This window comes from Schistocerca americana, chromosome X (assembly GCF_021461395.2).
Source record: "Schistocerca americana isolate TAMUIC-IGC-003095 chromosome X, iqSchAmer2.1, whole genome shotgun sequence".
Lineage (NCBI taxonomy): Eukaryota > Metazoa > Arthropoda > Insecta > Orthoptera > Acrididae > Schistocerca > Schistocerca americana.
In genome coordinates this window covers 96,095,830-96,123,128 of record NC_060130.1, presented here as the reverse complement: position 1 = coordinate 96,123,128, position 27,299 = coordinate 96,095,830, and the positions used below count along the sequence as shown (strand labels likewise).

Sequence of the window (27,299 nt, the reverse complement as noted above, 5' to 3'; positions counted from 1 at the left end):
TGCCGTCCACGAATGGCAGCAAAACAGGTCGAATCATCAGAGTGTCGTACAAATTTGCAGTCAGTTTGCGTGGGATAACCACCAGAGTGCTCGTGCTGTCCCGCGCAATTGCACTGCAGACCACAGCTCCAGCTTGCCGTTGCCCTATTACACGACCTCGTTCAGTCTCAGGGAGATGCTGACAATGGCGGCTTTGCTGAATCTCACCGAGTCCAATCTAAAAGGTGACTAGCACTCACGACCATTACAGCGTGTATTTAAGGTACGCTCGTAGTGGCACTTCTAGCGTCAGTCTTATGTGATTTGCGCAAAATCTGAACAGACGTCATCTTTCAGATGTAGAAACACGCCTACCAACTTCCCCGTTTATGTCGCACAACTCCTTCTCAGTGTTGCGATTTTTCTTCCGTCGGTGACGAAAAAACCATAACTGGCCTCCAGAAGTTCACGAAGACCTAACAGAAATGGGCATTCGTGATGAAAATTTAGAATCTTAAATGAAAAACACAGATATAGAATGAATCCTTCCCGTCAAAGAACGTACAAAGAAAAACAGTGAACAAATGAAGGAACATGACTGGGTGTTGTGTGATGTCCTTAGGTTAGTTAGGTTTAAGTAGTTCTAAGTTCTAGGGGACTGATGACCATAGATGTTAAGTCCCATAGTGCTCAGAGCCATTTGAACCATTTTTTTTAAATGAAGGAACGATGGGAGGAAAAGAGGATTAAAATGGGAAATAAATTCAAACACGCTCCTCAGTCGGGCAAAATGAATTTAAAAAGTACGTACGAGACGGAAAAGGAAAATATTTCTTACCATACACCCCAAATCCTCGTCTGCGTACAGGCCAGGGAAATGTTTCTGGTCGCCGCAGTAAAAGGAGGTATCGGGCAACTCCACCCTGGAGGCGAAATTATCGTCGAAGTTCTTTTCGTAGCCGACTGGGTAGTATTCCTTGGGCGCGTTCATGACCTTGCTGAGCCCAGCGAGCGAGTATTTCTTGGGCGGTTCCGCGGGCGGCGGCCTGCGGGTGGTGGTGGTGGTGGTGGTGGTGGTCGTGGTGGTGGTGGAGCTGGTCGTGCTGGTGGCCATGGCCGCCTGCAACAGCTGCTGCTGGCGGATGGCGATGGCGGCGGCCACCGTCTCCGTGCTGAGGTTGGTGGCTTGCGCGATGGCGCGCACCAGCGCCGGCTGCGGCGGCGTCACCAGCTGCTGCAGGGACACGCCCTGGGCCGACGCCGCCGTCGGCTGCTGCGACGCCAGAGTGCGCAGCGACAGCGTGTTGCTCGAGATGCCGTTGTCCGACACCAGGTCCTTCCGCACCTGCAGGTAATGCGAACACCTTACAGACGCGCCACCCTCCAGTTGCGATCTGTATCTTTATATAGACTCGTCAATCCTCTGTACAGCGATTGACGGAGAGAATATTAGAGATTTTCTGCCTATTCTACATGTAGACTCAACACTTAATATCAGTCGACAAATGCAAATAATGTGTGCAGTCAATATCTACCGTACAGTGCTGCCGATACCGGACCCACTCCCGAAATCACAAACCGCCTTACCGATAGATGGCTTAAATGTCGGACACTGTCTGGTGAGCTCTGTAATGTGAAGTTTCCGAACCCACTCGAGTCGAAAACTTACTGCTCTGCAATTCGGCCAACTGTCTTGTAGGCTGCACAACGTTGGGATGCAACATAAGAATCAGAGAAACGGCTTGTTGTAATGGAAATAAAAATGCTTCAGTGGACATTTGGCCTGAAACTTCGTGATCCTACGACTAACGATGATATTCGCATGGGGAGTGTACTGGCATCTGTCACTTACAAGATGGCAGACGACGGTATGAATACGTACACTACATTAATATGTGGTGGGTCCCCAATTCACCTTCGTAACGGCTTTAACTCTGCTGGCGTCACTTGCAGCGAGATGTCTCAGTGCCCGAGTAGGAATGGAAGCCCATTTTTCCTCAAGAGCCGAACCAGAGAAGGCAGTGATGTTGGACGCTAGGGTCTGCAGCGAAATTGACGTTCTAACTCACCCCAGAGATGTTCCAGTGGGTTCATTTCTACAAAACCGTTGCCTCACAGATGTTGTTTTATGACAGGGTGCACTGTCATGTTGATACAAACAATCATCGTCTCCTAACTGTACATCGACGTAGGCTGTACACAATGCTGTAAAATGTGTTCACATCCTCCCACCATTAGCGTTTTCTTCAGCGTGGAGACCAAGCCATAACTTTGAAAAACATCCCTATACTTAACACCACGCCCACATGATGGTGGGCAGCGTCCTCCAAACCCTTCTATCTGATATAGCGTCATTCATCACTCCTCATTACTCGTTTCTATTAGTTCTCTGTTCAGAGGCGACTCTTTGTACACCACCTCAAGCGTTGCGTAGAATTGACTACAGAAACATGTGGCTTATGAAGAGCTGCTCGACCATCGTGCGGCGTCCTTTCTAACACCATACACATAGTCATTGTGCTAGTTGGACTGCTGGTAGCATTTTTGAATTCGCGAGTGATTCGTTTCGCTGATTTCGTGAGATTTTTTATAACCACCTTTCGCAATGGTCGACGGTCCCTGTCCGTCAGTACATGTCTTGGTTCAGTTGTGGTTGTTCCTTCGCGTTTCCATTTAACAGTCACATCACCGACAGTCGACCTGGGCAGCTTTAGACTGATTCGAACGTCCCTGACGGATTTGTTACTCAGGAGACATCCAATAACTTGTCCCTCTTCGAAATCACTGAGCTCTAATGATCGACTGATTCTGCTATTACAGTTTCTCTACTGACAACAAAATGGCTGCTCCCCACTTTCTCTTACAGTGGCGGGTCCGCCTCTAGTGCCATCTAGTGGTCAAATTTGCAATACCTAGGTGTGTCCGGATGCCTTTGATCAAATAATGCACTTCTAACAGATCAAAATATAATAGCAATAGTTATCGTTAAAAGCCGATGATAAGCGACCTATTTGGAGAGGGAGGTAAAGCTGGCTAGATAACCTCTATATAGACCTCAAGAAAACAGATCTCTACATCTACTTTGTGGTCTTTCCGCGAAATGTAAGTTGGCGGCAGTAAAATTGTACTACAGTCAGCCTCAAATGCTGGTTGTCTAAATTTCCTCAGTAGCGATTCACGAAAAGAATGTCTCCTTTCGTCTAGAGACTCCCATCCGAGTTCCTGAAGCATTTCCGTAACACTCGCGTGATGATCAAACCTACCAGTAACAAATCTAGTAGCCCGCCTCTGAATTGCTTCTATGTCCTTCCTCAATCCGATCTGACAGGGATCCCAAACGCTCGAGCAGCTCAAGAATAGGTCGTATTAGTGTTTTATAAGCGGTCTCCTTTACAGATGAACCATATCTTCCCAAAATTCTACCAATGAACCGAAGACGACTATCCGCCTTCCCCACAACTGCCATTATATGATTGTCCCACTTCATATCGCTCTGCAATGTTACGCCCAAATATTTAATCGACGTGACTGTGTCAAGCGCTACACTACTAATGGAGTATTCAAACATTACAGGATTCTTTTTCCTATTCATCTGCATTAATTTACATTTATCTATATTGAGAGTTAGCTGCCATTCTTTACACCAATCACAAATCCTGTCGGAGTCATCTTGTATCCTCCTACAATCACTCAACGACGACACTTTACCGTACACCACAGCATCATCAGCAAACAGCCGCACATTGCTATCCACCCTATCCAAAACATCATTTATGTTGATAGAAAACAACAGCGGACCTACCACACTTCCCTGGGGCACTCCAGATGATACCCTCACCTCCGATGAACACTCACCATCGAGGACAACGTACTGGGTTCTACACTCCTGGAAATGGAAAAAAGAACACATTGACACCGGTGTGTCAGACCCACCATACTTGCTCCGGACACTGCGAGAGGGCTGTACAAGCAATGATCACACGCACGGCACAGCTGACACACCAGGAACCGCGGTGTTGGCCGTCGAATGGCGCTAGCTGCGCAGCATTTGTGCACCGCCGCCGTCAGTGTCAGCCAGTTTGCCGTGGCATACGGAGCTCCATCGCAGTCTTCAACACTGGTAGCATGCCGCGACAGCGTGGACGTGAACCGTAAGTGCAGTTGACGGACTTTGAGCGAGGGCGTATAGTGGGCATGCGGGAGGCCGGGTGGACGTACCGCCGAATTGCTCAACACGTGGGGCGTGAGGTCTCCACAGTACATCGATGTTGTCGCCAGTGGTCGGCGGAAGGTGCACGTGCCCGTCGACCTGGGACCGGACCGCAGCGACGCACGGACGCACGCCAAGGCCGTAGGATCCTACGCAGTGCCGTAGGGGACCGCACCGCCACTTCCCAGCAAATTAGGGACACTGTTGCTCCTGGGGTATCGGCGAGGACCATTCGCAACCGTCTCCATGAAGCTGGGCTACGGTCCCGCACACCGTTAGGCCATCTTCCGCTCACGCCCCAACATCGTGCAGCCCGCCTCCAGTGGTGTCGCGACAGGCGTGAATGGAGGGACGAATGGAGACGTGTCGTCTTCAGCGATGAGAGTCGCTTCTGCCTTGGTGCCAATGATGGTCGTATGCGTGTTTGGCGCCGTGCAGGTGAGCGCCACAATCAGGACTGCATACGACCGAGGCACACAGGGCCAACACCCGGCATCATGGTGTGGGGAGCGATCTCCTACACTGGCCGTACACCACTGGTGATCGTCGAGGGGACACTGAATAGTGCACGGTACATCCAAACCGTCATCGAACCCATCGTTCTACCATTCCTAGACCGGCAAGGGAACTTGCTGTTCCAACAGGACAATGCACGTCCGCATGTATCCCGTGCCACCCAACGTGCTCTAGAAGGTGTAAGTCAACTACCCTGGCCAGCAAGATCTCCGGATCTGTCCCCCATTGAGCATGTTTGGGACTGGATGAAGCGTCGTCTCACGCGGTCTGCACGTCCAGCACGAACGCTGGTCCAACTGAGGCGCCAGGTGGAAATGGCATGGCAAGCCGTTCCACAGGACTACATCCAGCATCTCTACGATCGTCTCCATGGGAGAATAGCAGCCTGCATTGCTGCGAAAGGTGGATATACACTGTACTAGTGCCGACATTGTGCATGCTCTGTTGCCTGTGTCTATGTGCCTGTGGTTCTGTCAGTGTGATCATGTGATGTATCTGACCCCAGGAATGTGTCAATAAAGTTTCCCCTTCCTGGGTCAATGAATTCACGGTGTTCTTATTTCAATTTCCAGGAGTGTATTACTTAAGAAGTCTTCGAGCCACTCACATATTTAGGAACCAATCCCATATGCTCGTATCTTAGTTAGGAGTCTGCAGTGGGGCAGCGAGTCAAACGCTTTCCGGATGTCAAAGAATATGGCATCCGTCTGATACCCTTCATCCATGGTTTGCAACATATCATGTGAAAAAAAGGGCGAGTTGCGTTTCGCAGGAGCGATGCTTTCTAAAACCGTGTTGATGCATGGTTAGCAACTTCTCTGTCTCAAGGAAATTCATTATATTCGAAATGAGAATATGTTCGAGAATCCTGCAACAAACCGATGTTAAGAATATTGGTCTGTAATTTTGAGGATCCGTCCTTCTACCCTTCTTATATACAGGCGTCACGTGCGATTTTTTCCAGTCGCTCGGGACTTTACGTGGGGCAAGAGATCTCCACCTTGATCAAGTACAAGACAGCACTAAGTGGTGAAAGACATACAAGAGGGCGAACTCCACTTTACTGCGAGACAAACTTTGAGGAGAAGGGCAAAGATATGACTCTGTAAGTGCCAGAATCTCTCTTATCTTTTCCTCAGGATCCCTACGTGACATGTACGACCGTGACACCAAAAGTGTGGCTCAGTTTTTGGATTTCACATTCTTTAAATTTATCCAACAAGGTTTGGCGAGAACAACGTCGCGTCGCCTTTCTTCCAACCGTTACCTTTGAAAGGGCCCAGCCGATTTCTTTCGTCATCCTTCCCTAATCCGAACTTACGCACGGTCTCTATTTATCTCGTCATTGACGAGATGTTCCACACTAATCTTCCTTCTTCTAAAGATTCCCATGTACACTGATGAGCCAAAACGTTATGACCACCTGCATAATAGCTTGTTTGCCCGTCTTTGGAACGAAATACATAACTGATTCTGCGTTACAGGGATCCGACAGTTTGTTGATTGTTTTGTGGAAGTAAGTAAGTAGTGGGGTTACAGGGGTGTGGCCGCACTCTCCATTGTTCCCATGTATCCAAGATGGAGGCAATAACGTCATAAAAGTTGGCGACATGTAGACTTGACCACAATGCACGATGTCATCGGAGATACGGAGTGACCGAGAAGTTCTAGGCACTGCATTCTGGAACTGCGCAACCGCTACGGTCGCAGGTTCGAATCCTGCCTCGGGCATGGATGTGTGCGATGTCCTTAGGTTACTTAGGTTTAAGTAATTCTAAGTTCTAGGGGACTGATGACCTCAGAAGTTAAGTCCCATAGTGCTCAGAGCCATTTGAACCAAGGAGGTATATAAACTACATAGAGTGACGTAACAGCGCTCCCAGCGGCAGCAAAAAGCAACACCGGGCGCCAATTTTTTGAAACGTCTACATGTCAGTATATTTACATTTGGTGTATAGTACTGGCGTTAGAAAATCACTGTTTTCCGGTTGTAATTTGTTTTAAAAGTCTTATTGACCGATCGCGAATCATGCCCAGTGTATGTGCAGCGTACAATTGCGCTAATAGAAGTGATAAAACAACTGGAATATCATATTTCAGGTGAGTATCTAAATGCATGTTGTACTTAGCGTCTTGTGCATCATTTTCGTGTTTAAGGTGTATACAAAATGTAAATGAGCTACTGTATACACGTCTCTTTATTGTTAGATTTCCTCTGAAAAAGGAAGAGCTGTTAAGTCGGTGGGTAGCCAATATGAGGCGAGATAAGTGGCAGCCAACTCAATATAGCTATATATGCTCGTTTCACTCTGAAGACAGATACATGTATAGTACAACCGAGAAAAGACGACTTCTGGCAAACGCAGTACCGACAATATTTACGTTTCCTGACCATCTGCAGAAAACAACTATAGTATAGAGACAACCAAGGAAACGGCTTGTCAGTGAAGAATCAGCTTCCTTATCAAATGAACCAGGTAAAATAGTTTTCGTGTTATTTATTTACTATATGGGTTTTGTGTGAATTTTACTATTAATCAATGTATGTTTAAAGAAAAATAACGCTTAATGATAATACTTCATTTTTGTAGGTGAAAGAGTGAATCAGAATGATCATACAGATCATTCTTATTGTTTGCCTAGCCCTAAAAAATTGAAACAGAATTATGAGGCACTACAGAAAAGGACCGAAAAGCTGAGGAAGCAAGCGAAATATGTAAGGCAAAGTGTTTCAAGAAAGAAGAAACAAATTGTGACATCTAAAACAGTGGTTGTGTGTCTAAATAAGAGACTGTGCTTCTGAAGTGATAGGATGTGACAAAAATAATGATATTCTGAAGCCCTTTTTGCAATGCAAAACAAATGTTCAATTCCTGAATATCCTAAAGAAATAAGACAGTTTGCCCTTACACTCAATTTTTACTCCTCCAAAGTTTATAATTATTTGAGGAAGTTTGTTAAATTACCCCATCTTCGAACACTCCGCAGGTGGGCAACTACAGTAAATGGCAGTCCTGGATTTACAGAAGAAAGCTTAAAAAAATTAGCAGATGAGGTTCAACGTAGTTCAGGACCTATTTTAGCTGCACTTATGTTCGATGAGGTGGCTCTTAAAGAAGACTTAATATAGGATGGTAATAAGGTCTGGGGTTATGTTGACTTAGGGAAAGGATGTGAGGAAAGTGATGATAGCGAAATAGCAAAAGAGGCACTAGTGTTTATGGTCACTGGGATTAATAGGAGTTGGAAAATTCCTTTTGGCTATTGTTTTCTTAATGGTTTAACAGCAAGTGTGAAACTTAATTTACTGCAGGAGTACCTCCGTAAATTGGAGGAAACTGATGGAAAAAAGGTTTCGTTGCAATAAAATGCATCAAAAATAGCTTTTATATTGCTCCAAAGGGTATATTCAAATTGTTAACAGTGGCAGAAAGGGTTCTCAGGGACTGTCAAACCTTAATATGGAAAAAGAACTTCCTTCTGTAGTTGTGTGTGGAATTGTTCAGAATGTAGGGTGACAGGCTGAATTTATTTACTCGATTTTGACCATTTAATGGTGCCAGCTGAATTTGGAGAAGAGTCACATTACTCTTTTCTAGTCAGGATGCTGTTAAAATAGTATTTTAATTGTAGGTTACACCATTTGTGCAAAAACCAGGCCAATGGAAGAAAGAAGGAAACATATTCGGCAAAGATATACAAACCCATAATGTTTAAGGGACAATGAAAGGTCCTGTGCTGTCAATTGATCGCTTTTGGACCTACTGAACTATTTAAAATTGTTTTTGACCTAATCTATATGGCATTGCAGCGAAATTAACTGCAACATTTCGAAATAAACTTTTCAATTAATCGATGTCACAAGTGTGTTTCATTTCTTTTAGCCTTCATCAGTATATGTTTCACAGTAGAGAAATCAGATTGTCAGTGCAGATTGGCTTTTTTTTTACGCTATGCGTAGTAAACAATAACAACATTCAGTATTAGCAGACGACGTGTAGGCTGCACCTTGACGTTACAAGACATGGCGGCTCAGTTTTCAAGTTGCTTCAAAGATGGCGGTGCCATAGCCAGTCTATGTTGTTTATATGGGTCGTTGATTTGAACCATTTGTCATCCAAGATGGCGGCTGTGACGTCATCCAAGATGGTGGATTTAGGCGGGAAGATAGGTCAGTTGGGCTAGCTCCACTAACCTAACCCCCCTTCCTCAGAAAATGGCGGGAAGTTCAAATTGCATCAGGACAATGCAACACAACTAAGAAAATGGCAGGAAAATAGGTCACTTGGGATATCTCCACTAACCTAAGTCATCCGACAGCCACCTCATCCTAGGGATTGGCGCGATGTTTGAATTTTGGCGGTAAAGAAAGGCCACATCGGCTATCTCTACTGACCTAGGAAAATGGCAGGAAAGAAAGGTCACTTGGGTTACCTCCACTAGCCTATGTCATCCAACTGCCACTTCATCCTAGGAAATGGTCGGAAAATGACTCGTCCTGTGCTAGACACAAGTCTATTATTTAGGGTGCTGCCGTCTGTTCCGTGATGTAATCCAAGATGGCGCCCACGATGTCGGCTAATGACGCAAGTACCATTATATGATATGGCGGATTTTGGCGGGAAAGAGTGTGTTCACCACTAGGTTTGGACCTAGTTCACAGTACCACCAACAGAGCATGCTGTCGTCCATTCCATTACATGATCCAAGATGGCGGCCATGATGTCAGCTGATGATGCAAGTACCGTTATCCAAGATGGTGGGAAACAGTGTGTTCGCTATGAGGTCTGTACCTAGTACACAGTACTGCCACCAGAGACCGCTGTCGTCTGTCCCGTGACGTAACCCAAGATAAATGTCTGGAGGGGGAAATGACTCAGCCTGCACTGGGTTGATGGAGAGAGGATGGAGTTTACTTTATCTATTTTGGAACAATTTATTTAGGGATGGATTTGAAATAGTATATATATCACACTGATAGAAAACACATGTTCTGACATGCTTGGGGTCATGCCACACTTCCCACAGACCTGTAAACTACTCCTAAATAACACACTACCAACTACTTCTAAATTACCGAAATAATTTCAGTACTGACATGCGAACTCCTCCTAAATAATGCAGAACACTGATGTGCAAACACGAAATCAACTCTTAAACTGTCCAAATAACACATAGCACAGCCTACAGATCTGCTCGCAAAATACTGCAATAGACACACAAACAACGTACACAGACACCGCCCGCTGCCCCCTGTCCATTGGACCGCACAGGAGGCTATCACACATTCTCCCAGAAGTCAGGATGCACCGGCATCCCCTGCGAGGTGTGACACAGGTGCCTGTTCGTGCCCTGCAGGCATGAGGTGGCGAGATCCCTTTCATAATTGACATCTGAGAAATTCCGCTTGAAATACATGTTTATCTACGCACCATTGGTGACGCGACTGGATGGGAGCAAAGACCTATTTGCAGAGCTCGCCGCCGCCACCGTGAGCAACCGCCGGATGCAAGCCAGTGCAAGCTACCACTCTGACGCCGCTGCTACCTGCAGCGAGCAGGTGAAAGTGGCTTCTGTTTTCAGGTATATAGTTAGAGTTCTCTGAGTGTTATACTAACGTCACAGAATTCCAATGCGCACTCACACCAGTCCCACATGCGAGGCACCTCTGGGCAGCATGTGTGTTTTACCATTGCTGATGCGATATCTGGGGATACTGACAGCACCAAATAGCACAGAGTGCGTTGTTCCTAGCACGACATGCGAGGCACGTCTAACCGTACTTAACTGCCCAGTGTAGCTGACAACAAACCATTGCAAGCACATCTAGCAAGGTTCTCAATCTTATACTGATGTCACAAGGCTATGTAAAATAAGAACCAAGTCGACCTCTCGGAAATTGTATAGTGTCCCAGAAATAGTTAACACTCGCTTTCTTGATGCCTCAGCTTCTATGCGCGGAAATTCTTGCCCTGACTGAACTTGTTTACGAAAATAGCGCAGAATAACCTCAAATACATTCTTCCTCGCGGTCCTAACGTAGCACCCTGTCCATCATGTGTTACTCTTCCTGGTTTCAACATATGCAAACGTTCTCACTGCCATGTAGATACTCCTATATCCCAGCATGAAGGATGTCATGTGAATGAATCGAGCATTATGATTGAATTATTGATGCCACTGGTGTGGAAGCACTATGCGCCTTTTCTTTCTTTTTGCAGATGAGACTTTCAGTGAGAAAAAAAGTGCTTTACACAAATCGCCATATTGCACCGACAATTAAACCCTGCAAAGTGCCTCTACATATCATCAAATACAGAAATACTCTTACACTGCTGTCCCACTGAGGACAGGAGATTGAATATTAGAGCGTGAAACCGATCTCCAACCCAGCAAAATGTCACTGTGTGCCATGTCGATATAGTACACATACAATTCCTATCCTGTGCCATACAAAATCATCCCTTTTACTTAATTTGTACATATACTGCAAAGACAGACAGCGTTGTATATACCCCTAGCAGCACTAGATATTACCCTACAAGGTCGGCAGTCATCCACTCCCGATGGGTGACCAGAGCGCCCTCAGCAGACAGAAAACACTCCCAGAACTGTTCGACAAATCCGGGCTCGCTTTCCCTCGGCACAAACGCGTTACTGTTTCTGGTCCAGACCTGCTTGCTCACTAACATTTCTACAACCATCTCCAGACTTGGGGATTACAATAACACATGTATTTTCGCATGGTTTGCCATAATATTATACCATTTTCGCGCTACTTCTTGATATGAAGCACATGCAAGTTTTAGAACACAGAAGGAGAGGTTACGTCATTATCGTATGGATAGAACTGACATTAAAAAAATCGATAGAATTGCGAAAAATGATGGGGAGTAGGTATAAATTGACCGAATATAGACCGAAATGTAGGGAAATTGAGGAAGTTCTTGCGTGTCTTCTGATTTGTGCAGAAAAATTTGCACATGGGGACAAGCCATGCAGCAGCAATAGGAATCTGAGAAAATGTCGACATGGAAGCAAAGGGAAACAGGGAAGCAGTAAATTTTTTCTCCATTGAGGTAGCACTACACTCTATGTCTATTGAGGTACCAGTGATACATACGAGTTGACTACTGTGTTTGACACTTTTCTGGAATACAGAGAACCATTTTGCCTCTAAACTTACTTGCATCTGCGTTAAAGGATAACAGAGAGTGGAAGGGATGATCTACATCTACATCTACATCCATACTCCGCAAGCCACCTGACGGTGTGTGGCGGAGGGTACCCTGAGTACCTCTATCGGTTCTCCCTTCTATTCCAGTCTCGTAATGTTCGTGGAAAGAAGGATTGTCGGTATGCTTCTGTGTGGGCTCTAATCTCTCTGATTTCATCCTCATGGTCTCTTCGCGAGATATACGTAGGAGGGAGCAATATACTGCTTGACTCATCGGTGAAGGTATGTTCTCGAAACTTTAACAAAAGCCCGTACCAAGCTACTGAGTGTCTCTCCTGCAGAGTCTTCCACTGGAGCTTATCTATCATCTCCGTAACACTTTCGCGATTACTAAATGATCCTGTAACGAAGAGCGCTGCTCTCCGTTGGATCTTCTCTATCTCTTCTATCAACCCTACCTGGTATGGATCCCACACTGCTGAGCAATATTCAAGCAGTGGGCGAGCAAGTGTACTGTAACCTACTTCCTTTGTTTTCAGATTGCATTTCCTTAGGATTCTTCCAATGAATCTCAGTCTGGCATCTGCTTTACCGACGATCAACTTTATATGATCATTCCGTTTTAAATCACTCCTAATGCGTACTCCCAGATAATTTATGGAATTAACTGCTTCCAGTTGCTGACCTGCTATTTTGTTGCTAAATGATAAGGGATCTATCTTTCTATGTATTCGCAGCACATTACACTTGTCTACATTGAGATTGAATTGCCATTCCCTGCACCATGCGTCAATTCGCTGCAGATCCTCCTGCATTTTGGTACAATTTTCCATTGTTACAACCTCAACAGCATCATCTGCGAAAAGCCTCAGTGAACTTCCGATGTCATCCACAAGGTCATTTATGTATATTGTGAATAGCAACGGTCCTACAACACTCCCCTGCGGCACACCTGAAATCACTCTTACTTCGGAAGACTTCTCTCCATTGAGAATGACATGCTGCGTTCTGTTATCTAGGAACTCTTCAATCCAATCACACAATTGGTCTGATAGTCCATCTGCTCTTACTTTGTTCACTAAACGACTGTGGGGAACTGTATCGAACGCCTTGCAGAAGTCAAGAAACACGGCATCTACCCGTGAACCCGTGTCTATGGCCCTCTGAATCTCGTGGACGAATAGCGCGAGCTGGGTTTCACACGACCTTCTTTTTCGATACCCATGCTGATTCCTACAGAGTAGATTTCTAGTCTCCAGAAAAGTCATTATACTCGAACATAATACGTGTTCCAAAATTCTACAATTGATCGACGTTAGAGATATAGGTCTATAATTGTGCACATCTGTTCGACGTCCCTTCTTGAAAACGGGGATGACTTGTGCCCTTTTCCGATCCTTTGGAACGCTACGCTCTTCTAGAGACCTACGGTACACCGCTGCAAGAAGGGGGGCAAATTCCTTCGCGTACTCTGTGTAAAATCGATTGAGATGGAGCTGTAACGAGGTACGATTTAATGGTAGACTGATGATACATTCTAGAGATGGAGAAGTTGCTACAGGTCAACTTTTCCACTGTTCTGTCAGGATGCATCAGTCACGTGATGTAACCTGCATGCGACTCATACACAGCCACGTCTTCTGTATGTGATTTACAGCACTGTCTACATGCGATCGTTAACGGTAAACCTGTCGGTCATGAGACGACTCCCATCTCATGTGTGATGAAACGTGACACTTTCCTCTAAGCGATATTTGATTTATGCGATGTACTCCATCCCCCTCTCGCATCTTGGGTGTAAAATTGAGACTTCAGCTTCATAACTAAGTTAGCGATAGGTGCTAGTGAGGCACTGCAATCCCCATGTATACATTTTCATGACAGATGTAGTGTTTACAGAGTTAGTGGCTGAATGACTTTCACATGTCGGACGCTGCTGTGCATTTATCTGTTTCCTTGTAAGAGGTATCCCTCATTACTAACAATCATTTTATAGAGGCCTGGTGCAGGCATCGTATAATTTCTGAACCGTGACTGGATGTGAACAGTGGATGCTATACGTCTCCAGAAAGCTATATTGTGGTCGTATCATGCACAGCAATCGTTTTACGGAAGTAGTTTCTTCACTTTACTGTTCGATAACGCAGTTTGTCGTCGAGAAACCGGGAAAAAGGATGTACGTCATGCACTTGAAATATATTTCTTACATTGGAATACTTACAGCGCTACATTCCATACGACTGATAGGTCGGAAACGCAAGCGATTTAACATTATAGCTCGTTTTAAGTGCAGAACGTCGTAGCCTTGGAGTGCATGTGTTTATGTTCTCTCTTACCAATACCTTCCAGGTCCTGATCCTAGACTCAGGAATAATACTTTAAAATTGATAGCTTGTTTGATTTACATAAAAATGCTTCGAACTCCATTCGTCTGGAGCTTCATCACGGATAAAAATCATTCGTTTCTTTTCCTTTTTAACCATCTGCTATTACATCACGACACTTTCAAATCTGTTACTATACATGGATAAGGAGTGCTAACCTCCTCGACATGGGCGCATATCGATAAATCTTATGCACTTGGATGCGTGAGCACTCGGCAAGCTGCATTCATTCACGAAGCATGGAATGTAGCGGTCTTCTTCTGGTCGGTCGCAGATTAAATCGCTAACGGTGCTGCAGGGCGGATTGGTCAATGACACTGTGAGGAGGGTCTTTCACACTCTAATTTCCACCGAATGCTCAAAACACGGTCCTACTGCACAAACTAAGGCCATCCTGTTTCTACACGGGCTGCAGAAGATGTTGGATGTGGCTATCTCTGACTTCTGATCAGTTCTGACTTAAATTGGAATGATCACATGCACATACGCAGGGAAACAGATCGTACATTAAGCACTATGCTTGACGTGCTAGAAATATGTAGAGCACTGTCTGATATACTGTGATGGTGTATGTGTTTGAGAATTAACAATCAATGGACGTACTGCACTGCCATGTATCCACGTTCGCAATGATACTCGCAAAGTGGAGAAGCGGTGGTTTGGCTATGGTACTGAAATTGGGAAACATGCTGTTGCAGCATTGATCGGTGTAGAAATTACTGTAAAATTGCTAAAGTTGTTCACACTATCGACTGTGGTGCTTATTATTAGAGTACAATGATGGTGTCTTTTCCATCCCATCCGCCCACTGGCACGCTGTTGTTACCACATAATGATTGACTGATATTGCTTGTATGAGTCGGAGAAAGAGTTTTGGCGGTGGGACAGCACTTTCTGGTGTTGGATAGCACCAAAACAGCAATTGGGTACATTACTGCAATGTGAGGAATCAGACAAAACAGAACGCAGAACCATTGGGTATTCCATCACTGTGACAGATGAGTTTAAATGTAGAGCGCATGAATCACTTTCGGACAGCAGTTCGGAAACTATCCACAACACCACAAAAATTCCCCAAATTTGCTTATGTTGGAACTCTCTTTTATTTAAAATCATCCAGTGTTTGAGTGTGTGTGGTGTGTTATGGCAGCCTCAGTAATAACATGATTTATATGGTGTGACATCTAGTTTTCTGCGAGAGGCCGTGGATCAGGACGTCTTAATGTCAGTTTAGAACCTGACACAGACCTCGAAGTCGTGGCAGAAAAACAAAATGTATGGCTATGTACAAAGTGTGCTACAGCAGAAACAGATAATGTTTCAAAGAACGACACAGGGACACAGGGAGTGTCTCTTGCGATTTACAGTATGGCCCATGGCATACGATCATCCTCCTACAGTACAGGCCATGAAACCTTAAACTGACCTCTGCAGTGGATCGAAAGCTGTATATTTAATAGGATCGTCCCACACCGGCAACAGCAGTAGCAGTTTGACTGGTAAAATTAGTGTGGATGGGCTGTTCCATTCGGATTGCTAGGAGGAATGCTATTCTGGGAACCAATGCGACATCTCTCTGTCCGCGCTGGACTCCACCACAGCTATGAGTCATCGCACCAGCATTGGTGCCTAGCTGAGTTCTATGTCGGATGAAGTTAGTGGAGCTTTTATAGTTCGCAATTTTTCCTTGTTGGATGGTACAGAATAACGATGATAGCATGTTGGGCTGATGGAAGTGAATGGACGCTGATCTGCTTCGGGCTGTAGTATGTGTATCTGGTTTGAAGACGCAGCACAATGTGCGCATTTCCACCGAATGGTCAAAACACGGTCCTAATGCACTAACTCAGGCTATCCTGTTTCTACAACGGTTACAGAAGATGTTGGATATGGCTTTCTCTGACTGCTGCTCAGTTCCGACTTAAATTGGAATGATCACTTGCGCAAAGCTGTAGAAATGGGATAAGTTGCACAATGTGTAAGGGTGCCTGAAACCATGTTGGTATTTTACTATAGCAGACAGGTTCGAGAATGGTGACTTGTTTTGAGATATGAGAGTGCCAGAAATATGAATGAGTAGTGGTTGTAATCATTAAAGGACTTGTCAATAAGCTCCAACGCAGGTATGTGCTTGAATGGAAAGACCTGATTCCAAACCATAGACATCATTTCTAGCGGATAGCGTAACACTAGAGATCTGAGAAGCTAGCGTACGTTTCTTACGACCTCAATCAGCAAACCATCTACTACTGTTTGTGATCCTTCTCAATCAGTCATCGCCTATAACTCAGTGGATATATTACAGAACCTCTGACATGTTATCGAGACAGAATATGTTACAAATACTATAGAAATATCTAGCTGTGTGAGGGAGTTGCAGTTAGCAGGCTCACACCATGTTCCTTAGACGAATCACTTTAAAAATTCATTGATTTTATCATGAGGTTGCATCGTGGGCTACATGTACCAGGCTGCTGGTATGATATAAACACTCCAACGATCACCGTCTCGGCATTGGTCTGGACAAAAAAACCACCTCATTCAGAGGTAATGTCGCATCTCAATTTATAAAGCAAGTATAGCTTTTAACATGGATACTTATGTGCACCTGTAGAACCAAGACCGCTTGTGATAGTAACATACAGTAGTTGTCGTGATCGGGTTTTTTAATGTATGAGACGATTATGGCCCTCTTTCTAATACACAGTGGTATCAGTCAAAAGAAAAACTTATGAGACATGTCCACCCATCGCTAATTTTCTCTAAGTATCATTATGTATTGTAGTCAATCACTTATTGAAGAAGAATTATTCTTAGTAGTAGTAGTAGTAGTAGTAGTAGTAGGGGATGCGTTATAGGTTCACCTTGAGCATCAGGCTTATAAAGTATGTGTTTGTGTTCCGACATGTGCAAAGGAGATGACTGTGGAATACTGTGAAAGTAGGGGGAAGAGTATGTCAAGTCATAAGAATGGTAGAGATACTTCTATTTCCAGGGCCACAGTCATCAGCAGGATGTATTTCCGATACTTCGCTCATTGTCAAATGTTATTCAATTGAAACCGCAATCGTAACATTTAATTATAGGTACAATGAAAAAAAAATGTGACCAGTTTTCTAGGATGATTCCGTCTATGCGTGGCCTGTGGTGGGAATGAGTCACATTTCCAGCTAACGGTAGGAGCAGTCCGAATGCAAAGGTCTGTTGGAACGCAGGAATGTAGCTGAGTTAACTGTGTCGCCCCCTAGATGGCAGAATAGTGAACTAATACGTAGTATGTGTTGGGCAGCTTTCGTGATTGCGTGGAAATTTGAGAAGACTGAAAATGGAGGTGTGTTTGCGCTGGACCGTTATTCCCTCCCATGTAGATTGTTCAGTTGACTGCTTCTGTACATTTCGCACCTTTATTTAGTTGAGGGAACATCGATTGTGGTGTGTGCATCTAGAAGGGGAAAAACACGTTTGCCGGTTCTCTAGACATGAGAAACACATGAGTTGACTTTGTAAATTAGGGATGATTTGGAATCTGTTACATCACAGACATTGGTATTTGAGAGTGGAAATATCAGTTTCCTCTATTTGTTTCGAGTTTTCATGTAAAGGTCTTCGCGGATGGGATAAGTTTATAGTTACTAAGTGGTCTAGAGCATGTTCCACCTCGCTAAAGCTTTGAGTTTGTAGAGGAAAAATTTCCAGTCTATATGTTGGGAATTATGCTGTGCGAGCGATCGGTAGGATGCAACTGTGTGCTTGATATCGAGAAGTACCGAGAAAATGGTATAATATTTTAGCAAACTATGCGAAAATACATATGTTCTTGTAATCCCCAAGTGTGGGGATGGGTGTAGAAAAGTGAACAAGCAAGCTGGTCCGGACCAGGAACAGTAACGTGTTTGTGCTGAGGGGAAGCGAGCCCAAATTTGTAGAACAGTTCTAAGAAAGAACTTTGATCCGCTGAGGGCGCTCTGGTCACCCACTGGGGGTGAATGACTGCCGACCTCGCAGGGAATTCTCTGGTGCTGCTAGAAGTATTTATGATGCTGTCTGTCTTCATGGTATATGTACGAATGATGTAAAAGGGATAATTTTGTATGGCACAGGATAGGAATTGTATGTTTACTACATTGACATGGTACGCAGTGATGGAGATCGGTTTCATGCTCTAATATTCAAGCTCCTGTCCTCAGTGGGACAGCAGTGTAAGAGTATTTCTCTATTTGACGATATGTAGGGGCACTCTGCAGGGTTTAATTGTCATTGAAATATGGAGATCTGCGTAAAGCACTTTATTCCCACAGAAAGTCTCGCCTCCAGAAAGAAAGAAAAGGCGGGCAGTGCTCCCACACTGGCAGCATCAATAATTCAGAGATTAAATCCGATAAGAGTCAATCATAATGCTCGATTCATTCACATGACATCCTTCGTGCTGGGATATAGGGAGTCTCTACATAGCGGTGGGAATGTTTGTGTATGTTGGAAGTACAAAGGGTAACATGTGATGTACAGGGTGCTACGTTAGGACCGTGACTAAGAATGCATTTAAGGTTATTCTGCACTATTTTCGTAAACAGGTTATATTAGGGCAAGAATTGCATGATACAAGCTGAAACATCAAGAAAACGAGCGTTAACTATTTCTGGGACACTATACAATTTTTGAGAGGTCGATTCGGTTCTTATTTTACATAGCCATGTGATATCAGTATAAGGCTGAGAACCTTGTTAGATGTGCTTATGATGGTTTGTAGCTATGAGCGCCCACTTAGTGGCAGTGCGTCACTCACGCTGGACAGTTAAGTACGGTTAGATGTGTCTTGCATGTCGCACTAGGAACAGTGCACCCTGTGTTATTTGGTGCCATCAGTATTCCCAGGTATCGCGTCAGCAATGGTAAAACACAGAGGAGTCCCGCATATGGGACCAGTATGACCGCGTGTTGGAGTTCTGTAACATCAGTATAACACTCGGAGAACTCTAACTGTATATGCAAAAATAGTAGCAACATTCACCTGCTTGCTGCAGGTAGCAGCAGTGTGAGAGTGGTGGCTCACACTGGCTTGTTTCCGGCGGTGGCTTGCGGCGTCGCCGCGCTCTGCAAATGTGTCTTCGCTCCCATCTGGTCGCGACACCAATGGTGCCTAGGTGACCACATATTTCGAGAGGAATTTTTTAGGTGTCATGTATGAAAGGGATGTCGTCGCCTCATGCTTGCGGGACCCGAACAGGGACCTGTGCATCACTTTGCGAGGGGTGCTGGTGCATTTCAAATTCTGGGAGCATGTGGCATAGCCTCCTGTGCGCTCCAATGGACAAGGGGTGTCGGGCAGTGTCTGCATGTGTTGTTTGCGTGTCAGTTGCCTTATTTTGCGAGCAGGTCTGTAGGCTGTGCTATGCGGTATTTGGTCAGTTTACAAGTTGATTTCGTGTGTGCACATCAGTGTACTGCATTATTTAGGAGGAGAGTGCATGGCTGTACTCAAATTATTTCGGTAATTTAGAATTTGTTTGTAGTGCGTTATTTAGGTGTAGTTTATAGGTCTGTGGGCTGTGTGGCATGACCCCAAGCATGTCAGAGCATCTGTTTTGTATCAGTGTGATAAATATACTATCTCAAATCCATCCCTAAATAAATTGTTCCAAAATAAATAAAGTACACTTCTTCCTCTCTCCAGCAGCCCAGACTAGGCTGAGTCATTTCCCCCTCCAGACAGTTCAAAAATGGCTCTGAGCACTATGGGACTTAACATCTGTGGTCATCAGTCCCCTAGAACTTAGAACTACTTAAAATTAACTAACCTAAGGACATCACACACATCAATGCCAGAGGCAGGATTTGAACCTGTGACCGTAGCCCCTCCAGACAGTCATCTTGGGATATGTCACAGAACAGACAGCAGCGCTCTCTGGTGACAGTACTGAGTACTACATCCAGAGTTCGTGGTGACCACACTGCTTCCTGCCATTTTTCCCATCGTCTTGGGTTACATCATGGAATGGACGACAGTGCTCTCTGGTGGCAGTACTGTGTACTAGGTCCAAACCTCAAGGCAAACACACCGTTTTCCGCCATCTTGGATAATGGTACTTGTGTAATCAGCTGACGTCACAGCCGCCGTATTGGATTATGTCATGGAATGGACGACAGCACACTCTGTTGGTGGTACTGTGTACTAAGACAGTTGGAGTCCGGACCTTGTGGTGAACACACTGGATGGCGTTCCTGTCTCTAATTGTTTAAATAAATAGAGCATGCAAAATAATAAAAACTTATGTCTAGCACAAGACGAGTCCCTTTCCCACCATTTCCTAGGACGAGGTGGTGGTCAAATGACTTATGTTAGTGGAGGTAACCCAAGTGCCTTTTCTTTCCCGCCATTTTCTTACGTTAGTAGAGATAGCCCAAGTGGCCTTTCTTTACCGCCAAAATTCAAACTTCGCCCCAGTTCCTAGGATGAGGTGGCAGTCGGATGACTTAGGTTAGTGGAGGTAGGCCAAGTGACTTTGTTTCCCGCCATTTTCTTAGGTTAGTAGAGATAGCCCAAGTGGACAGTCTTTACCGCCAAAATTCAAACTTCGCACCAGTCCCTAGGATGAGGTGGCGGTCGGATGACTGAGGTAGTGGAGGTAGCCCAAATGACCTATTTTCCCGCTATTTTCTTAGGTGTGTTGAATTTTCCTGATGGAATTTGAACTACCGCCATTTTCTGGGGGAGAAGGTTAGGTTAGTAGAGTTAGCCCAATTGACCTATTTTCAAGCCATAATCCGCCATCTTGGATGAAGGCACGGCCGCCATCTTGGATGACGTCGTGTACGGTTTCCGAGTCAACACACCACCATTTTGGATGATGTCATCGGCCTATCTTGCATACATCTGGCAACAGTGGTGAGTGGGGCTGCACCCCTGTAGTCCCACAACTTACGTGTCATTAGATGTCTACGCACAGGTCATATAATTCGCATAAATAACGCCCATGATTTGCGTATGTGGTGATGGCGCCTGATAGCGATTCGGATGAACTTCAGAGTATTTACATCAAGTGAATTGGTTCGCCAAGACATCAACATTTGTTCACTATAACGTTCCTCAAACCACAGTAGCATAGTTCTGGCTCCGAGACACGGACAATTAAACTTTATGACATTGCCATCGGGGAAGACATCAAGAATGAAGGGATGCAGGTGGTTCGTAGCTGTCAATGTGTCTTCGATTACCACCACAGGTCCCATGCAAGCACTGGAGACCTACCAGCCTGTGTCTGTGGTGCGCTGCACATTTGAAGCTGCCGTTCATCTCAATGATGGCGTTTGTGGAGACGACCAGTCTAGAAAAATGTGATTCTGTGGAAGAGCCGACACGTTTCCATTGATCGTTGGTCGAATCCCAATGGTCCCGTGTCCAGTGCAATCATAACTGATGATGTCGTGGGTCAACATGTGAACATGTAGGGGTGGTTTGCTGCGGAGCTCTACATTCATCAATGTACCATGAATGGTGTGTTCTGAAAGTCTAGTGTGTGCACCAGCACTGCGCTCCTTCGGCAGAGATGGCACAGATCACCGTCTATCCTACTTTACAGAGCAGACATGTCTCCAAACCCCACATTTTGTGAATAGACGTCCAACCATATAGCGCCTAATGGTAGTTTCACTGTCCTAACTCTTTCCGCAGATGCTCACGACAGTAGCACGTCAATATTCGACCACCTTCGCCATTTCCGAGATACTCATTCACAGGCTCTGTGTAATAATAATCTGCCCTTTGTCAAAGTTGCTTATTTCAATGGATTTCCCCATTTGCAGCCCACATCTTCGCTAGGGTGGTCCCCATCTGTGTCTGCTCTGCTTACATGGTGTTGTTATCGTGTCACGTGTCCTCAGTGCTACCAGATGGCATCCAACATGGCGGTAGGCAGTAGTCATAAGTTTTTGGCTTATCAGTGTTGTTCATCGAGCATTTCAGTTAACATTTTGGTGGGGGGTATGCTGACCTGCTGCAATCCAAGTAGGGCGTTTCTGAATTTTTTTTCTCTGTCTGCTGTCATGCAAATTAGGCAAGGACTCCCAGAGACACAACAATAGTCAAGAACTTGTCACACTAATGTCTTGTATGCCATTTCCTCCGCAGGCCCTCTGCTTTTTCCTAGAACCCTTCCAATAAATCTAAGTCTTCCGTTCGTCCATCTAACCCCCCTCCCTCCCCCACCCCCTGATACTGATTTCACGTGAACGCCATATTTCATATAGTTTCTTAGTATCTGCCCTAGTATTAGATGATATCGGATTCTTTCTCTTCTTATAGACGTTGTCTTAGGATTATTCACATTTGTGGAGATCTACTAATCATTACATCAAGTGGATCTGTTTCGACCTGTAGTATCTGTATCTAGTTTGGATGCGTACCACATTGCGCGCATTTGCGCCGAATGGTAAAAGCACGGTCCTGTTGCACTAACTCTGGTCATTCTGTTTCTACACGTGTTGCAGAATGTGGTGGATATGTCTTTCTCTGACTTCTACTCAGTTCCGACTTAAATTGGAGTGATCACATGCGGAAAGCTGTAGAAATGGGATCAGCTGAAAGAAGCGTAGGGGTGACTAAAACCACATTGGAATTTTACTGTAGCAGCTAGGCTCGGGAAAGGTGACTCGTTTCGAGATGTGGGAGTGCCAGAAACATGACTGAGTAGTGGTTGTAATCATTAAAAGAAATGTCAATTGGATCCAATGCAGGTATGTGCTTGAATGGAATGACCTCTTTCCAATTCCCAGACATCATTTCTAGCGGATAGCGTAACACTAGAGATCTGAGAAGCTAATGTATATTTTCTTACGACCTCAATCAGCACATCATCTACTACTACTGTTTGTGTTCCTTCTCAATCAGTCATCGCCTATAACTCAGTGGATATATCGCAGAACCTCTGATATGGTATCGAGACAGAATGCGTTACAAATACTATAGAATTATCTAGCTGGGGCGGTGTGAGGGAGTCGCAAATACCGCTTACATACCACTTTCAAAATGCGGTAATTTTATCACGAGCTTGCATAGTGGGCTACGTGTTGGTCTGATAATACACATTTCTACGATCACTATCACGGTATTTGTACGGAGAAAACCACCTCATTCAGAGGTAATGTCATACCTCGATTTGTAAAGTGGGTACAGCTGTTAACATGGATACTTGTGTGCACCTATAGAACCAAGACCGCTTGTGACAATAATATACAGTAGTTGTTGCGATTTAGTTTTTTTAACATCTGGCCGATTACATCTCTCTTTCTAAATGATATATTCGCATTTGAACATCACGCTTATAATGTATGTGTTTGTGTTCCTACATGTGTAAAGCAGATGACTAGTTCCAGTCGTAAGGAAGGTACAGATATTTCCATTTCCAGAGCCAGAGCCTTCAGCAGGGTATATTTCCGGTACTTCACTCATTGTCGAATGCCATTCAATTGAGACCGTGATCATAGCATTTAATTGTAAGTATGATAAAATATATATGTGACCGGTTTTCTAGATAGATTCCGTGTACGCATGGCCTGTGGTGGGAATGATTCACATTTCCCGTTAACAGCAGAAGTTGTCCCAATGCACAGACCTGTTGGAGTGTAGGAATGAATCTGAGTTAATTTTGCCGTCGTCCCTTAACAATTCACACACATTTGAACATTTTTTTCGTGCTATCATTTGCCAAAATCTCATTTCGATATCTCAAATTGTCGGGGAAATATGAGGAATGCTGTGAATATTTCGCTCTGGCTTTATCACTGACACGGCGCGATCGCCATTGAGTGTGATACGTCAGACTAATTTTCTTCACATTGATGACAGATAGAGAGCTCCACCCAAGTCTAAAAAAAATTCAATCTGTTAGCTAAATTCCATACGCTTCAACATATTATGCAATATGCACCAAACGCAAAATCATAGCTATCTCTGTTTTTCGTTGGAAACTGTTTCGAATTTCGCGCAAATATCACAATAACTATGACCGTTAACGATATGATGGGCACGTCATCACTAACCTGTCATGTAAAACTATAAGCAAAGCAAAAATGATTTTTTTTACCATATAGTTTCTGTAAAATCGTTTGAGAAAGACTGCGGGGCGTTCCCCTTCGATTCTGTCACCCCCGACCAACCGAAAGGTTTCAGTCACTGTCGGCCTCCCCTTCCGAACAAACGAATGAACTCGCCCAACGCTTTGGACGAAAATTGGTCACTGCTTATCGGCCACCGTATTCTGCGTGGGCTACACTGGTTGTAATATGTCCTATTTTTAGGTGTTATTCTTCCATGGAAGACAGTTTTCTATCTGTGACTTCTTAGACTTCCCCGGCGTGACTAGTCTTGAAAGTCTCCTCGGATTTGTTGCCTTATCCTGAAATCAACTTGTTTCAATATTTCGGCGAACCAACTGCCCACCATCTTCAGGAGAACGCTGTTGCTGAGTCCTGCTGAAAACTGATGCTAGACTCAGCAGTAGCGTTTTCCTGAAGATGGCGGACAGCTGGATCACCGAAATAATGTATCATGTTGATTTTGGGATCCAGCAGAAAACTCGAGGAGACTTTCAAGGTTTATATCTGACGAAACGTAGGAAAAGGTTTGACTAAGCTTTTGCCATGCAACTGGCGGACTGTACGATTCCCATTGTATCTATCATCAAATTATAGTAGTCATCACTAACTGCATTATTTAAGCAGTGGATTTCACTAATATCTATGAGAAAAGTTTGTGAATGCATAACACAATGTTAAGAAGATAATAAAGGCAACGAGGAAATAATGCATGAAAATAAAAGATACCTATAATTAACAATGAAATTAGGAATAAGAATGCTATGCTATGCTCAAATACCTTGCCCTATAAATTTTACTTTTTGATATATTTTTATTGTTCATTATGCATGTAATAATAACATTACAAGGAACTTCCGTTAAACATTCAAAAAATATTACACTAGTACTTTCTAGGTTTTGAGTTTCCTTCTTAGAGGTTTTCTTTGCACTCGCTGGAAATTTTTGCAGATAATTCAAGTTAGATCGATTTTTGCGTCATTCTGTTCTTTTTTGGGCCACAGGTGAAGCCTGTTTTGCGTTTTCCTATCGTTCTACTACGACTTCTACTCTCGGTTCTGCTACACCGTAAACACGGTGAATGGATGCACGACGTTTACGTGGTACATGGTAGTTGTTGACTCCCTTTGTAACTGTGGTGTCACCAACGAGTTTGCAAGCTTCTTCAAACATTTAAGCGGCTCACCTGAGTATTGTCTTTGTATTAATTGTGAAGGGCAAACGCATTCACCCCACTTACGTCTAATACGCAGAAAAATAATGCCATTGGCCATCTTTGAAAAAGGCTTCGACGACCAGCGATATCTGTTTCGACCAAATACATTTCTAGCAGAATCCTTAGCTAAAGATCCAGTATGTGCACTTCTGCCTTCGTCACCTTAATCACTTGTTTCATTCAACGAATACACAGGTAGCAAAACAAATTCGTCTTGACTTTCGCACCGTTCCTATTCCAGTTTCGTTTGTCACTATCTGATCCATCGTCACTTTCTAAATTGTCCTCAAACGATTTTAAAACAGTATCCTCAAAGTCAGTGTCCGTAACAACCGTAGACGAAGACCTGGCTACTGAACCCACAACACAAAGTTCCAGGTGGGGTCTCAGAGACTGTATAGCACGGAAGAAGCAGTAATAGTGTAGGTCCAGATTACATTCGAGTATCTACTGGCGAAGAAAACTACGATAGATTCGGGGAAGAACTAGACAACGCACAATCTCCTCTCTCACCCCTACGCATTATCATATGAGTGACAATTAACGCTTTGCGGTCAGTGAGACCGCACGTGGGACGTGAAGGTTTAAGGCAGACAGGAAACATTGTGGAGTGATACGCACCTGGAAGTGGTTGTTGGCATTGTTGAGGGCGTTGCGCAGCGCCTGAGGCGCGGGCAGCGGCAGCGGGTGCGCCACGGCTGCGGGGGCGGCGGCTCTGGTGATGGAGGCGGGCAGTGCCTGGAACGCCGGCAGCCCCGACACCCCCGCAGCCGCGCCCGGCGCCAGCCGCGATGGTCGGCTCACGTTGCGCGCCGGTGCGATCGGCTTGAACGGCGGGATCACGCCGCCCGGGACCACCACCTGCTGGCACACACACACAACCGTTGCGTTAAGGGGTGCCTCGCAAACAAAAAGCGAGACAACATATTTTATTTCCAGTGGAGTCACCACGCGGATCTTCGCGTTCAATCCCAAGACGTCACAGTATTTCACTACCCCCAGTAAAGCATGGCATTATTCGTAAGTTCCTCTGGTGGTGACAGAACAGGACTGTGCGAGAGCTGAAAGACATACAGAAAAATAGCACATATCATTGGATGGAGCATCTCTCCAAGTTTCGATTCGTAGTGCGCTCCCTAGGGTAGTTGCAGAACGCACCACTATCGGCGAATCATCCACTACGTATTGTCACATCAAATTATTTCGCGCCTGCAGATAGGCAACCCAATGAACAGATTTCCGAAGTGGGCTCGATACTGCTGCACGTGTCCGGACAGCAGTTGTAGCAACTTCAATAAATGGTATGCAAGTATTTACATTTTCAGTGTCACAAACGGTGCCGATACTGAGCACCTGTAATGTGAGATAAAACTTGCAGAGATGCTCTATCCTATAGTACATGTTGTACCTCTCAAAGGGGTGGGGGTGAAACAGAAGTGTTGTCCATGATGCGCTAATACCCAGACTTTATTCATCCACTATTTGAGAATGAGAGCACTTAGCCACTTAATTTAATTAATTGATTAATTTCAAACGTTTACGAAACTGTTTCTGCTGACCAGTTCATTGCCACTACAATTTCACTGTTCGTGCAGTAAAACTGCCGCATCAGGCATGACCTGTTATTACCTCTTTATTAATAAATCTATTAGTAACAAACTTTGTACACAGTATTCACATATAACACGGAATGTACCTGCAAAATTCTATCACTGTACGACATGTCGT

At 44.6% G+C, this 27,299-nt stretch overlaps 1 protein-coding gene across 1 annotated transcript in view; it reads right to left on the bottom strand.

Annotated features, from left to right (window-relative positions):
• LOC124555829 (mucin-19-like) overlaps window positions 1–27,299 on the bottom strand; it is a 336,145-nt gene that overhangs the window by 9,560 nt on the left and 299,286 nt on the right. The window contains exons 5-6 of the mRNA XM_047129895.1: window positions 26,268–26,432; window positions 818–1,324 (exon numbers count right to left, since the gene is read on the bottom strand). Coding sequence (XP_046985851.1) covers window positions 818–1,324; window positions 26,268–26,432 — 672 coding nt within the window. The remainder of the gene's footprint in view (window positions 1–817; window positions 1,325–26,267; window positions 26,433–27,299) is intronic.